The sequence below is a fragment of the Suricata suricatta genome, chromosome 7 (genome assembly GCF_006229205.1).
Source record: "Suricata suricatta isolate VVHF042 chromosome 7, meerkat_22Aug2017_6uvM2_HiC, whole genome shotgun sequence".
NCBI lineage: Eukaryota > Metazoa > Chordata > Mammalia > Carnivora > Herpestidae > Suricata > Suricata suricatta.
The window spans coordinates 130,056,644-130,070,696 of record NC_043706.1 but is presented as its reverse complement, the minus strand read 5'-3'; the positions used below and the strand labels follow the sequence as shown (position 1 = coordinate 130,070,696).

At 45.2% G+C, this 14,053-nt stretch overlaps 1 protein-coding gene across 1 annotated transcript in view; it reads right to left on the bottom strand.

The window, feature by feature from the left end:
* The window catches only part of PLEKHG1 (pleckstrin homology and RhoGEF domain containing G1), a 181,028-nt gene that overhangs the window by 58,423 nt on the left and 108,552 nt on the right, over window positions 1-14,053 (bottom strand). Inside the window, exon 4 of the mRNA XM_029945021.1 lies at window positions 3,890-3,990. Coding sequence (XP_029800881.1) covers window positions 3,890-3,990 — 101 coding nt within the window. The remainder of the gene's footprint in view (window positions 1-3,889; window positions 3,991-14,053) is intronic.

The window sequence follows — 14,053 nt, the reverse complement described above, 5'->3', positions numbered from 1 at the left end:
CAATATAACCCCCAGATTCCCTCTCTTCTATTGTGGGAGAACTGCTTACCGGCACCATCACTGTGCCATTTTCTACAGAGTGAAATGCAGTTGGGAGGGGTATATAAGAGGCTTCAACATCATTTGCAATGTCTTCATGTTTTAAAAAATTTCTAAGGCAAATACGACATAAGAAAAAGCTTTGGGCCACCTGGGTGGCTCAGTTGGTTGAGGGTCCACCTCTTTTTCCTTTTTATATTTACAAATTGTTTTAAGTTTATTTATTTCTTTTGCGAAAGAGAGAGAGAGAGAGAAAGAGCAGGGGAAGGGCAGAGAGCGAGGGAGAGAGAGAATCCAAGTTTTTTGCTGTTCGCATAGAACCTCATGTGGGGCTCGAGCTCATGAACTGTGAGATTACGGCCTGGGCCAAAAGCAAGAGTGGGCCACTTAACCTACTGAGCCACCCCGGTGCCCCAAGCATCTAACCTTTGGATTGTGGGTCAGGTCATGATCCTGTGGTCGTGGAATCAAATCGTGCATCAGGCTCCGTGTGGACCACGGAGCCTGCTTAAGATTCTCCCTCTCCCTCTATTCGTCTCCCTAACTCATGTGCTCTCTCTTAAAAAAAAAAACAAAACTTTGGTAGAGCGAGGCTAGGATTATGGGGTTTATCATGCTACTCTATGCTTTTCTGTGTTTTGGAAATGTATCCTGAAAATAAAATCTAGTCAGCAGAGATTTTCTGTGCAAGCATAAAACCGTTTTCTTTTTTCCCCTTCTTTAATCTTAGAGATTTAAATCTTGCTTAGTTGGTCACAATAATATTATATTAGGTTGAAAAATCTGGACCTGAACTAATAATAGAACCTTTAAAACTATTTTAAGTCCCAACCACAGATTTGCCAGATAGTTGTAGCTTTGGAATCAACTGATGTAGGATATACAATAAGTGATTCATAAGAGGCATTACTATAAAACGGTGCATCAATACTACTTACTTAGCCAAATGTAATAGCAAGGACATTTGAACTCTAAATGTAGACTCCAGATTTAAGGGAAAGGAAATAAAAATGAATAGGGACACAATAGTATAAACAACTCAACTGAAAAAGTTAAACGAGAAGATATTCTTGAAAATAATAGTGAAATAAAATAAGAAAACCAATAGGAATTTGGCAAATAGGCTAAATTGGATGCCTAGTTCTATGTCCTTGAGCAAAGAACTTTTTCTACACTGCATGACTGAGTCATCGGCAAGATGTGCATGCAATATGCATTCTGTCCAAGGAGAGCTGTGATGAGGATTAAATGAGATAATGCACGTGCAGGGGACACAGGAGTGTGATCTACGAAAGGGACAGGCATGAGTACGCTGGGCTCATTGCGTGCACGCGGTGGCCCTACCCTGACGCATCACACATCATCATCGGGGTACTCACGCACTCTGACTCAAGCTCATCCCGGACAGGCCTGGCTTCCTTGTTCGGAAAACACCAAAGAGAAAAGAACTGAGAACGGATTTGGGAATACAAAGGCTTTCTCCGTCTTCCAGCTCTCGCAGAACGGACTCTGCTGCCAAGGGCGCTCTTGTCGCTAGGGGGCCCCACGTCATTCTCACCTTGCTTTAAATAAGGAGAGGTAGGAAGCTTTAAACTCTGGGGAGTGACAAACCTTTCTGGGGTATGCTACAACATCCCAAACCAGGGCTTGGAAAGCAGGGCTCCACTCTGGTGAGAGGGGCTCTGGCTACATGCCTGGGGTTTGGGGTCAGAGAGGCCCGGAGGAGGCACATGAAGTGATCATGCTCATAAGGCTCTACGGCCTCAGGCCTGAAGTAAGCATTAGAAAAACAGTAATTATGACCAACTACAGCCAAACCACCGGAAGGCTCAGGCCAGGCGCCTCCCGGCATATATGTATCAACCCTCTCCCCAGGTCACGTGACCTACCGCTAGAAGGAGAAGTCACTTAGACGCTCACGATTTATGATCACTTTACCACCATTTACCATTTACCAGCTAAAATTGACCATTTTTGCTAGAGACGGCTAAATGGGAGCCTGACTGAAGGCCAATTCATTGCTAATGAATGTGTAGACTCTAATTCAAGTTTTGATGGCCTTTCTCTATTTTCTTAAATAGTTTCGAGACAGAGAGAGAATCCGAAGCAGATTCCAGGCTCTGAGCTGTAAGCACAGAGCCAGATACGGGGCTTGAACTCAAGACCTGAGCTGAAGTCAGCCGCCTAATGACTAAGCCACCCAGGCACCCCTCTCTATTTTCTTATTATTGCATTTATTTTATGTAGAAGGGTTTTCCCAGCCATGGCTGCACATTACAAACATTGGAGGACCTTTCAAAAAAAATATGACGCCCTGGCCCACCCCAAACCAATTCATTAGAATTTCTGGGGGTGGGACCCATCATATATTTATTTAAAAAAAAAAAAAAAAAGACCTTCCCAGTTGATTCCAGTGTGTAGTTCAGGCTGAGAACTCCTATCTCGGAACATGCAGACTGGTTTTCAAAGTCTCCTCAGTCAAATTAGGAAGAGGCTTCAACACCGGCAGTTTTTTACATCCTAGGCTTTCAGAATTAAAGGAGTTGTTGATGCAATTCAATATGTGTGTCTCTCAGAGAGGTGACACAGGCTGGGGCTGGGTGTTAGGGACTCTGAAGGTAGCCAAGGAGGTGTGGGTCCCGCCTTCAAGGTGTCACATACACCAATTTCATCAAGCAAAGTGGGGTAAGATTTGTAATTTGCATTATGGTTGAGTCACACAATGACAGGGCACAATAGAATTTGATCAGGGGGTTTTTAACACATTTGACATCATCCGTGGTTGATATTCTGGTGCTCCCTCTGTGCTGGCATTGAGCGGGACACCTCTGGTAGACGAATGCACTGCAGGTTCACAATAAGCGTATGAGACACGGATACCATTGTTTCCATTTATTTGTTCCACAAACGTGCATGCCGCCTGTAGGCCCAGCACCGTTGAGGGACCTGGGTGATCATGAAACAGATCCTGGTCCTTGGGGAGTGGGGGGTGAGGGCGGGGGGGCAAGAATCACCAGATGCAAACCAAAAGTCAGTCATAGGGTATGTTGGAATTTGATAAATGCCAGGAGGAAAAGGAAGAGTAGAGCAGATGAAGGGTGTGTGTGTGTGTGTGTGTGTGTGTGTGTGTGTGTGTGTGTCCCCGGTTAGCTTTCCTGAGAAAGGAAGACATGGGCATGGACTTGGAGGGAGGAGTCAGTTATTCTACGCCAGTGGAAGAATGCCTACACGGCTGAGCTGGGATGCAAACCCAGACATGTTGGAAACCAGAGTCTGTGCTCTTAACTTGCCTACTTCCTGGGAGAAGTTTCACAATATAGGATACTGACCAATTTGCTGTCCTAGCCCCTTCAGCAAACTTTCTAAGTCCAGTGTCTTTTATGTGGTGGGTACTCAATACCTGTTTGAACTAATCATTGAAGTGTAAATTATTAAGTAATTCGAATTAGTGTATGTTATGACCTAAAGTAGTTGCGTGTTTATGGTGTCCTCCCCACTCCTTAGGCAGAAGACAACTTTTAGAAAATTCGGTGGCGGTGGGGTGTGGCAGACCAAGCATGCATGCACATTTAGATGCCCATTCAGGTTGTGTTGTAGAAGAAAGAGGTCACTCCTCCGTGACTTCAGGGCAAATGGGTCTCATCTCTGACTCAGGAGGAGGGAGTGGGATGAAATATTAAATAAATGTGAGACTCGTCTAGAACAAGGATGCTTCTAGCTAGAAGACTTCATCACTTGATGGCACGCAAGTCGAATCAAGAATTATAGGTAAAGTTTTCTTAGGCTGCATTCATCTGAGAGAAAGTCATCATATTCCCACGTGAGAACGACCACTTGAGGATTAACTTACCTGTTGAAGTGGTAGATGTCCTGTATGTTTCCAAAGAGGGCGGATCTTTCTTCTGTCCCCAGAGGAAGTTTTGTTTGGTCCCTGATGCAGTCAAGGTAATCCTGGGAAACCAATGACAAAGATGTCTTAAACATTCCTGTCCTTCTCCAAGTCATCGTTAGTTATGCACGACAAATCTTTCCTATCAGTTTCAAGTAATAATTACTACACTAATGTGCTCCTTAATTGTACTGTGGAATACAGTGTCTCATTTACTAATGATGACAATACTTACCTATTTCTGGAACAGGGAGTTTGGACAAGGAGAAGGAATATGCTATATTTTAGTCCATATACTCCCAAATATATTAGTGCTTCCCTAAATGGATACTATAACAATCTTCGTTTCTCAGAATGTCAGAATTTGGGCATAACAACACCGTCTTCTGTTTCCTCAACTGATTTAGATGATAAAAAGATACTCAAATTCATATAGCGGGAAGCCAGAAATACAGATCTTAAAATTTCTCATCATAAGACGAAACATCTATGACTTTGTGTGGTGATGGCTGTTAAGTGAACTCAGTGTGGTGATCATTTCACGGTATATACATGTATCAAATCATTATGCTTTACACCTTCGACTAATGCAGTGTTACATGTGAATTATATCTCAATAAACTGGGGGGAAAGAGTTGCTTGAACATAGCCTTTAAATCAGGAAGCTATCCATTGTTAAAATGCAGAACCAAATCCTTCCCTAACTACCAATTTCCAAAAAAAACCAAGAAAAAACCAACCCTCTTTTTCTTTTAATACGCACATAACTCACATATATTATCTAGGTGGCTATGTTTTTAAAAAAATTTTTTAAATGTTTTTTGCTTATTTTTGAGAGACAAAGACAGCATGAGCAGGGGAGGTTAGAGAGAGAGGGAGACAGAATCTGAAGCAGACTCCAGGCTCTGAGCTGTCAGCACAGAGCCCAACACAGGGCTTGAACTCATGAATTGTGAGATCATGACCTGAGCTGAGCTGGATGCTTAACCAACTAAGCCACCCAGGCACGCCCCTAGGCGGCTATGTTAATGAGCCATGGAAAGCTTTGAAATGATTTTGTATCTTCTGACACAGCACCAGCTCCCAAGCGGAGCTCGTGTGGGCTCAGATCCACAGTGGGTTAAGGGTGTGTGGCTTAGAAGCTTCGAGCTGTTGAGAGAAAGCTGTTTTCTGCCCCGGGTGTGAGAGTTCATAACTGAGTGTTCCCCCTTCCCCAGCAAATGCTTGAAAAAAGAACCCTGTAGGGGGCAAGAAAACAATAAAGAAGAAAGTGAAAACAGCTGAAATAACCTAAAATAGAAAATAAATATAATCTCCTGCCCTGGGCCGCACAATGTACTATGGCCCTCGACCAAATGTCACATGGCGTTGGGCAGTATGCAGAGGGAGGGTCTCTGCAAAAATCCCAGGCCCCAGCCACAGCCACAGCCACATTCCAACGTCCAGTCGCAAACACAATAGTGTTTAGGAACTGGCCAAAAGAGAAGTGAAATTTAAGACCCATCAGATAATTCTTCCTTCTCCCTTTTAATAAGCCACATTCATTCTCTCGTGCTCGTTATGTCCCTCAAAGGAAAAACAGGCAGGGCGTCACCACCAACTTTCTCAGGAGCACATTTCCCAGAATGCATCACGTAACTTACCATTCTGGTTCTTCAAGACTAAAATCACTGGCATGCGTGAACCATTGCTTATTTTTTAAATTTCAATCAGAGTTAACTACCGTAAGTGTAATAATGATCCAATGAATAGGATTTACTGACTCATCACTTGCATATGACACCCAGTGCTCAACCCAGTAAGAGTCCTCCTTACTGCCCATCCCCCATCCCCCACCCAACACCCCACTAGCAACCCTCAGTTTGTTCTCTGTATTCAAAAGTCCGGTTTGTCTCCCTCTCTGTTTTTATATTGTTTGTTTCCCTTCCCCTATGTTCATATGTTTTGTATCTTAAATTACACATATAAGTGAAATCACATGAGATTTGTCTTTCTCTGACTAATTTCACTTAGCATAATACACTCTAGTTCCATCCACGTTGTTGCAAATGGCAAGATTTCATTCTTTTTGATTGCCAAGTAATAATCTACTATACACACACATACCACATCTTCTTTACCCATTCATCAGTTGATGGACATTTGGGCTCTTTCCCCATACTTTGGCTATTGTCAACAGCACTGTTATAAACATCGGGGTGCATGTGCCCTTTGAAACAGCACTCCCGTTTCCCTAGGATAAATACCTAGTATTGCAATTGCTGGGTTGGAGCGTAGTTCTATTTTCAAGTTTTTGAGGAACCTCCATACTATTTTCCAGAGTGGCTGCACCAGTGTGCATTCCCACCAGCAGTGCACAAGGGTGAATCAATGTTTCTAAACATTTTTTTCTCTTTTAATAAGCTTTGTGGTAACATCTTTTCTTCTGAAGACAGGGGCCATCTCAAGAAGAAATTTAAATTCACAAGGTTTAAATGTATCTGGCACCCAAAACCCCCAGCAGCAAGACACAGCCTCCTTACCTAGAAGGAGTTTCAGGATCTCCACAGGATATAGAGTTAATGTCCAATAAGAAATAAGAAATGCTAAAGAAAGCTAGAAGTGAAGTAAGTACCTTTTGAACAACATGTAAACCTAGAAGACATATGTGCAAAAACTAAATGTATTCAGGGCACCTGGGTGGCTCAGTTGGTTAAGCGTCTGACTTCGGCTCAGGTCATGATCTCGCAGTTGGTGGGTTTAAGACCCGCATTGGGCTCTGTGCTGACAGTTCAGAGCCTGGAGCCTGCTTTGGATTCTGTGTCTCCCTCTTTCTCTGACCCTCCCTGGCTCATGCTCTGTCTCTCCGTCTCTTGAAAATAAACATTAAAAAAAAACCCAAAAAACCATAAATGTATTCACTGACATTTACATAAAACTACACATGGTACAAAAAGATGGGCTAATATTTACTTGCACTGAATGCTTATATTTGATAGTTGTTTAATGTTTTGATCAATATTTACTTAATTTTTATTTTCTTTACATAGACTTCACACCCAGCATGGAGCCCAATGTGGGGCTTGAACTCATGATCCTGAGATCAGGACCTGAGCTGAGACCAAGAGTTGGACATTTAACCAACTGAGCCAGCCAGGTGCCCTTGATCAACATTTTATTTTATTATTATTATTATTTTAACGTTTATTTATTTTTGAGAGAGAGACAAAGACAGAGTATGAGCAGGGGAGGGTCAGAGAGAGAGGGAGACACAGAATCCAAAGCAGGCTCCAGGCTCTGATCTGTCAGCACAGAGCCTGGCAAAGGGCTCAAATTCACGGACTACGAGATGATGACCTGAGCCGAAGTCAGACGCTCAACCTCCTGAGCCACCCAGGAGCCCTATCATTTTAAAGGGACATATCATATGCAAACTTAAGAAGGTAAAACAGAAGATTACAGATGGGCATGAAATTAAACAGAAGGATAAGAATAGGCACGATCCACACTAAAATAGCAGGATAAAGCCTAGGACGGAGTTGACATACATATGTGCCAAATTCACCTCGCTGGCTGCCATGGGGTTTAAACGAGAAAACAATCCTTTTTCTCACTTCAGGTGAAGAGCTCGCTCATTTGCAGAAACCTGATACTAAATTCTTCATGTGAGGGAAAGATTGAGTTCAGGGGCTTGAAGAATTTTAGCTGGGGTGAGCAACAAAGAACCATGGCCAGCTTCCAGCAGGTGATGGCCCCTCTCCAAATGAAAGAGTTTCAACCCCCCCCCCCCCCCCCCCGCCCCCGGTTCATGGTAGGGAAACCAGAATGTCAAAGCCTCTCCTTTTCTGAAATTGTTGAAAAAACAGATCGTTAGGAGTCCCAACTTTTGTAGGCCACTCTAGCAAACAGATCAAAGTCGTACGGCCACAACTTGTTACCCCTGCTGATCATAATTAAGTCTTTTAAATATGATACTTTAACCCTAAACCAGTTACCGAAAACGACGGTAGCGCTGTATTACCAGCTGCAATCATCTGGAGCTAAAATGAGAGGTTCGAAGCTCGGTGATAATAACAGTTGGTTTGGTGCTCAAATGACAGAGTAAAGACACCAACGAAATTTATTAGAGCCTGTCACACTGCTTATTAATTTTATTGGCTTGATGTCAACACCTGTGGTTACCCTACAGTGAGCAATGAAGGATCAATTTAAAATTTTTGCATTGAAAACAGTTCTTCTCCAAGAAGATCAAAGAATTCACTCCACTTGGGGGAGGGACGAGGTGGGGAGACAAGACACACAAAAAGAGTTTTCCGCTAAATGGAAAACTGTTCTGTTATCCCATTTTATGTTTAGCCCATTCATCAGTTTAATTTCTCAGGATCTCCTTAAGATTTGTACATGGGTGTCCTTCTTGCATTAACTTTTTCATTCCCTGTAATGTCTTGTACTGAAAACACTCAAGTAAACACTCACCCGGTGCTAATTTAGGTGCCATACGTGGCAAAGGAACCAGTTTGCAGAGTGGAACCAAACTACAAGATGTAGAGATTAGAGTTAAACAGGTGGAAACTTCCAGCATTTTGACGGAATGAGAACTGTTGGATCTAACAATAAATTCCGGCTTGTATTCTGCATTTTGTATTTTGATTTCTTCTATTTTATTTTTCTAGCACTTCGCTTACTATATTTTAGCATCAGTGTGTGACTGGAAAAAAACACATGCACGCACGCACACACTCCTGTCCCTCAGCACAGGCAGAGGAGCCCTGGTCCAGGCAGCCCCCCAGCAGAGGTGTAGAAATGGACAGAATTCAAATTCCGATTTAAACTCAAATGTAGTGTCCTTGGTAGTTCGCCTTATTTCTCTAAGATGCCTATAGAATTAAATTCATGTCCCTTCCTCCATTGCCCCTTTCCCTCTAAAACAACATTTAAAAACGTTTTAAAATTATAACCTGTTAAAAGTAATAAAGATAAATGACAAGAGAAGAAAGAGAAAGAGACACTGCTTTAGAACTATAAATATAAAGTCTCTCTGTTCTTTACATCATTTCTGCTTCTTTCCGCCTCCTCTCTTGTGGAGAGTCCACTGTAGAAACACAATAAAAAGTTCCCGTTCCTAAAGTCCGCTTGCTGACATTTCAAAGTTCGACCTCATGGTTTTACAGTTTACTCTTTTTGGTTGGCTTCTCTGTTTTTAGCACTTTCAAATTCCAAGCCCTTTGATATAACGCCTGTGTAGGATTTCTTTTGCTCTTTATCTTGAACGAAGCATTTGCTTCTGTTTCTCCAACCCCTCCACCTTTTCTAGAAATTAGTCATCTGTTTACCCCCAAAACCTGCCCTCCAAATGCCATGTATTACGTTGGGATGCCACTGACACCACAGTAAGTTACAATAACTGACACTTGCGTATCAATTTACAGTTTAAAAGCATCCACATTCATTCATACAACCCCCCCCCCCTTTTACTGAGGACATTAGAATGTGTGCCAAGTTCTGTCTTACAAGCTAGGAATTAAAAAAGTGCATAATACATGATTTCTCCCCCCAAGGAGTTCCCTGGGCAGTTGAAAGACCAGTATAAACAAAGAGGCACAATACAGTGTTTAGGCTGCGTGGCTCATGAATATGGAGTGTGATGGGCAGAGGAGGCTGGGGAAGTGCTCAAATCCAGGCCTAGAGAGGCTCCCTCCCAGAGGAAGTGGGCGTGGAACTGAATCTTTAAGGATAACCGGCATTCTGGATGTGGAGACAGGGAGACAGCATCCCAGAAGATAGAAAAGTGTAAAGAGAGGCATCAGGTCACCAAAGGGAGCTGACCCGGGCCAATGGGCACAGGCACACAGACCCTGGGGGTGGGCTGTGGTGTGAGGACAGGGCAGATCACGGAGAACCTTCCATGCACTGCAAGTGGAGGCCACCACGGAAGGATGAAGGGACACCATAGCTCATCCTAGCATCCATGAAGAAGCCAGAACCGAGGGTGTAAAACTGGGGTGGGATGGCCAGTTAGAGCCGCAGAGCCACGCCGGTGGACCCAGACCAGGCCGTCCACAGGGTCCCGAGAGAGGGGCGCCATCTAACTGGTGTGCAGGAGAGAAAGGAGCCAGTCAAGGGTGAGAGTCGTGGTGTGTGAGGGACACTGTCGGCTTTCAGGAGGCAGGGCCAACGGCCAGTCACCGCAGGATGGGTCACTTTGGCAGGAAGTCTCTTTTGAGTTAAAAAGCGATCATAACCCAGCAAATTCAGGACCAGCTCTTTACGTCCCCCCCTCAAATGAGGACCTGCTCCTGCTCTAGAATGATCTATCACCCTAGATAACCACATTATGATATGAGCCAGGTAAGGCAGACACGGAGGGGCCTGAGCAAGGCCCCCAGGAGCAAATTCCTCTCTTTGTCCCACTGTTTCCAAGTGGCCCAGGCAAACATTTGTTTACCAAACATTTACTCTTTTTCCATCTTCCTGTAAATGGCATTCCTTCCTCTGAAGGCCCAGACCTCTGCCCCCTTCACCTCGGTTCCGGATGACTTACAGATCTCATCTTGCCTGTCTTTGGAATTCCCATGTCCGTCCGTACATATGCTGTTAAATCTGACTTTGTCCTGTTAATCTATCTCAGGGCAATCTGATTCTTAGTCTGGCTGGAAGGACCTTGAAGGGGACAGCAAGTCTTGCTCCCTAACAAGGAGGAGGGAGTGTGCGCTTCTCTCTCCTCTCACTTTAGGTGCTGAAGAGAAGGGGCGCTGTCCCCACCCCCCCCTGCAAGGCACTTTCGTCCTCTGTGGCAGTAAGTGGATTAAAAGGCAGTAAGACCAACCCCTCGTCCACGCGTGGCCAGAGCTGCGACGCTCCCCCGGAAGAGCCCCTACCAGCTCCCATCCGTCCTTCTGACTTTCTGGGCCAGGGCTGCTCCTGCTGGCCAAGGCTGCCTTGGCCTTGGCCTGGCTCTTGGCCTTGCTGGCTGGCTGATGCCCGCGGTACTGGACTGCCTCACACCCAGATGAAACTCTGAAAAACACCTCTGAGGATCTGTGGTGACAGGGAGACAAGACGTATCTTCTGGCCTCGCTCACGGAGACAGGAGGTCTTCCTGTGCCTCCAGCTTGCTCATCTTGTCTCTTAGCGTCAAAGCTCTGAGGAGAAACGCGGGCTTTACTTTTCAGCCATTATCCTCTGCACCAACAGAGCCCACGGGGAATGTGACAATGGTCCTGACTGGCTCAGCACCACCTGCCCTGCCCAAACCCCTCCGGATGCATGTTCTCTCCCCATTCCTGGGAGCCCTGAAGAGAAGGGGGTGGCAGGCTCGGGGCAAAGAGAGGGCATCAGTCAGTCTTGGATATGTGGGGACAGATGTTACCATGGGACATCTCTGAGGAGGAGTTTGTCAGGCATGGGATCTAAGGGGGAAAAGCAGTAGTCTGCCCAGAAAGTTCTGTGGGGAGCCAGAAGTAGCCAGCTGTGCAGCTCTGGCTTAGGCAGCGCTGATCGAACAGAGAGGCCAAGGGAGTCTCTGATACTTCAGGGGCCGCAGCCACATCAAGCACCTAACCACAAAAAAGCAGCTTCAGAGTAGCTCAGTGTTTGCAAAGTGCCACCTTGGGGAGGGTGAGCAGACCACAGCACCCAGGAAGTCTCCTGTGGCCGTGAGAATGCCCAAGAGCCCTTGCAAAGGAAATGGTAAAAGTAGATTAAGAGCTGAAAAGCCACGGGCAGCACAGAGCATCAGGATGAGACCGCACCCCTGGGTGGGAGCAGGGGAGAGGGGCTTCGGAGAGGGGTCCCTCTTGGAGCACAGACCCCAGCAAGCCCACCTCTTCCAGACAGTCTGAGGGGAACCGAGAGAGGATAACAGATTCCTGAGTGCAGTGACTAGAGAGCAGTAGACTGATTTAGAAGTGGGCAACGGGAGGTAAACGTTGAGATGTTGGGCTACACGGGAAGAGGGGGTAACTGGAAGGGATGTGGGACCAAGGAGGACTGATTGGTTATCTGTCCACTCATGTGCACACCCGTGCATGCACCCATGCACCCCATGCACGCACTCATGCCCTCTTGCTTCCGTGAACAGGTTGGTGGTAGGTGTAGGGAAGGAGACGGTGAAGAGAGTGGAAGGTAGAGTGAGGAAGCCTGGAAGGACAAGAAAAGAATTTCTGGCAAGACGGGTACCAGAGCCAGGTCAAGGGCCAAGACAAGAGGTGAGGAGGACGAGCCCCTCTCCGGAAAGTCTGGGCTGAGAACACGGTCCATCTGAGCAGGGCAGGGAGTGGCCATGTTGGCATGGGCCAGCTTCGTTTCTTGGCCAGAAAGAATTCTGATGAGCCAGAGAATATAAAATAAAAAGTTCCCCTTCCTTCCTCAAGGCCCGCCTCCCCAGAAGTCACTCTCTAGAGGTAACTCTGGTTAATGATGTGTCATGCATGCTTCTGAGTAATGATAATTGTCAAAAATGAGATCTATGCTTGGTTCACAACTTTTTTTCCCCACTCAATGTATATAAATAAACACGCTTCGCAAATGTCACTAAAGCTCTTTGTCATTCTTTAGGGTGGCTGCGTTGTATTCCACTCAATAGCTTTATTATAATGTGTTCAATTAAGAGTTTTGGGGGTCACATCCTATGTGCTAGTTTCTGTATTAAAGGAGGACATCAAGAAACGAGTAGGATGTGACCTCAGTGTTCTAGATGCTCATGGGAAGAGTCCAGGAGAAAGACGTGAAAGAAAGAAGTCACCGTATGACAATGTGTTACAAGATTTACAAAATGCTGTGGAGTACAGAACACATTTTCAAACCGAAAGAAACCCTTTATCTTTCTCCCAAATAAGCCACTAATCAGGGTTTATAGTAAACCTCCCTCTGGAGTCTGCAGATAAAGTAGCAGAGGTTAATCTTCCAGTTAATCTCTTGTCTCTTATTTCTCTGTCCACATCCATTGCGGGGAGAGGGGAGGAGGGTACAGCTAAAGAAAGCGGGGGCTGGGGGTCTCTGGCCACTCCATCAAGTTGGGAACAAAGCTCTTATTGTGGGAGCGATGTTGTCCCTGAGACCCTATAATGTCGCCCCCACACTGTGGGGAAGTGCGCTGAAAATGCCATCCATCATCAAGGCAGCAACAAACTGTGCCAACCTTGTTGGGGGGCGGGGAGACGGGGAGGATGAGTAGAGGGGGGCAGAAGGGGGAGAAGAGGGAAGAAAAAGGGAAGTAGAAAGTACAAGAGGGAAAAGAAGATGGGAGAAAGGGGGAAGAGTCAGAGGAAGACATACATGTGTGCGCACCGGCACCACACGGGGTAGGGGTGGGGGCAAAGGGGGCAAGAGTTAAAAGCAGCTTCTGTTGCTGGTATCAGTTCTCGCTCAGTTTTCGTAACTGATGGTATAGAGGCTGATCTTAATTGGTGATATGTAAAAGTCAGAATTAATGGCTCTGAGACATTTGAGTAAAAGAATCATAAAAAAAAAACAACTGGCAGCTTTCGGCCTCATTTACCTCGTATAATACTTTCAATACATAAGGCATCAGTAAAAAATGTCAGGAATGGCCTTCTTGCTAAGCTGTGACAAATGATACAGCCTGTTCAGTCCCCTCCATTGTTTCCCGTCCTCCTAAGAGAAGGGGAGCTCCGAGGTTTCTCTCCAGGAGGAGAGGGGACAGCCAGCCCCAGAAAGGGGCAGGATTGAGCAGGTCTTCCCAGAAAGAGAAACTTGGTGGCGCAGACAGGAGTTCTATTAAACACAGAAATGCTGAGTAGAAAGAGAACTAGATCTCTGCTTGAAGACAACTACATTTGGTCTTCTCCAGAGACTTTACGCAGAAAACACAAATGAACTGGCAGTCTACTCGTAATCGAATGAGAGAAAAAACAGGATTCGCATTAATATATTAAAGTTCATGGAACAACTAAATGCTCCTCTTTTTCTGTGCTTCTGACAACCATTATGGAAATCAGTTGCCTTTTTAAGCGTCATATGAACATCCAGAGGAAGAATGTGATGTATATACATGCAAATAAATAAAAAATGTCACCATAATTAGAAAGAAGTTTGGTGCAAATATAAAACTACAACTAATCTCTTCTCTTACCAAGTGAGAACGGAAAGTTCTTACGAGAGTCCCTTCTATAACAAAAACACGGC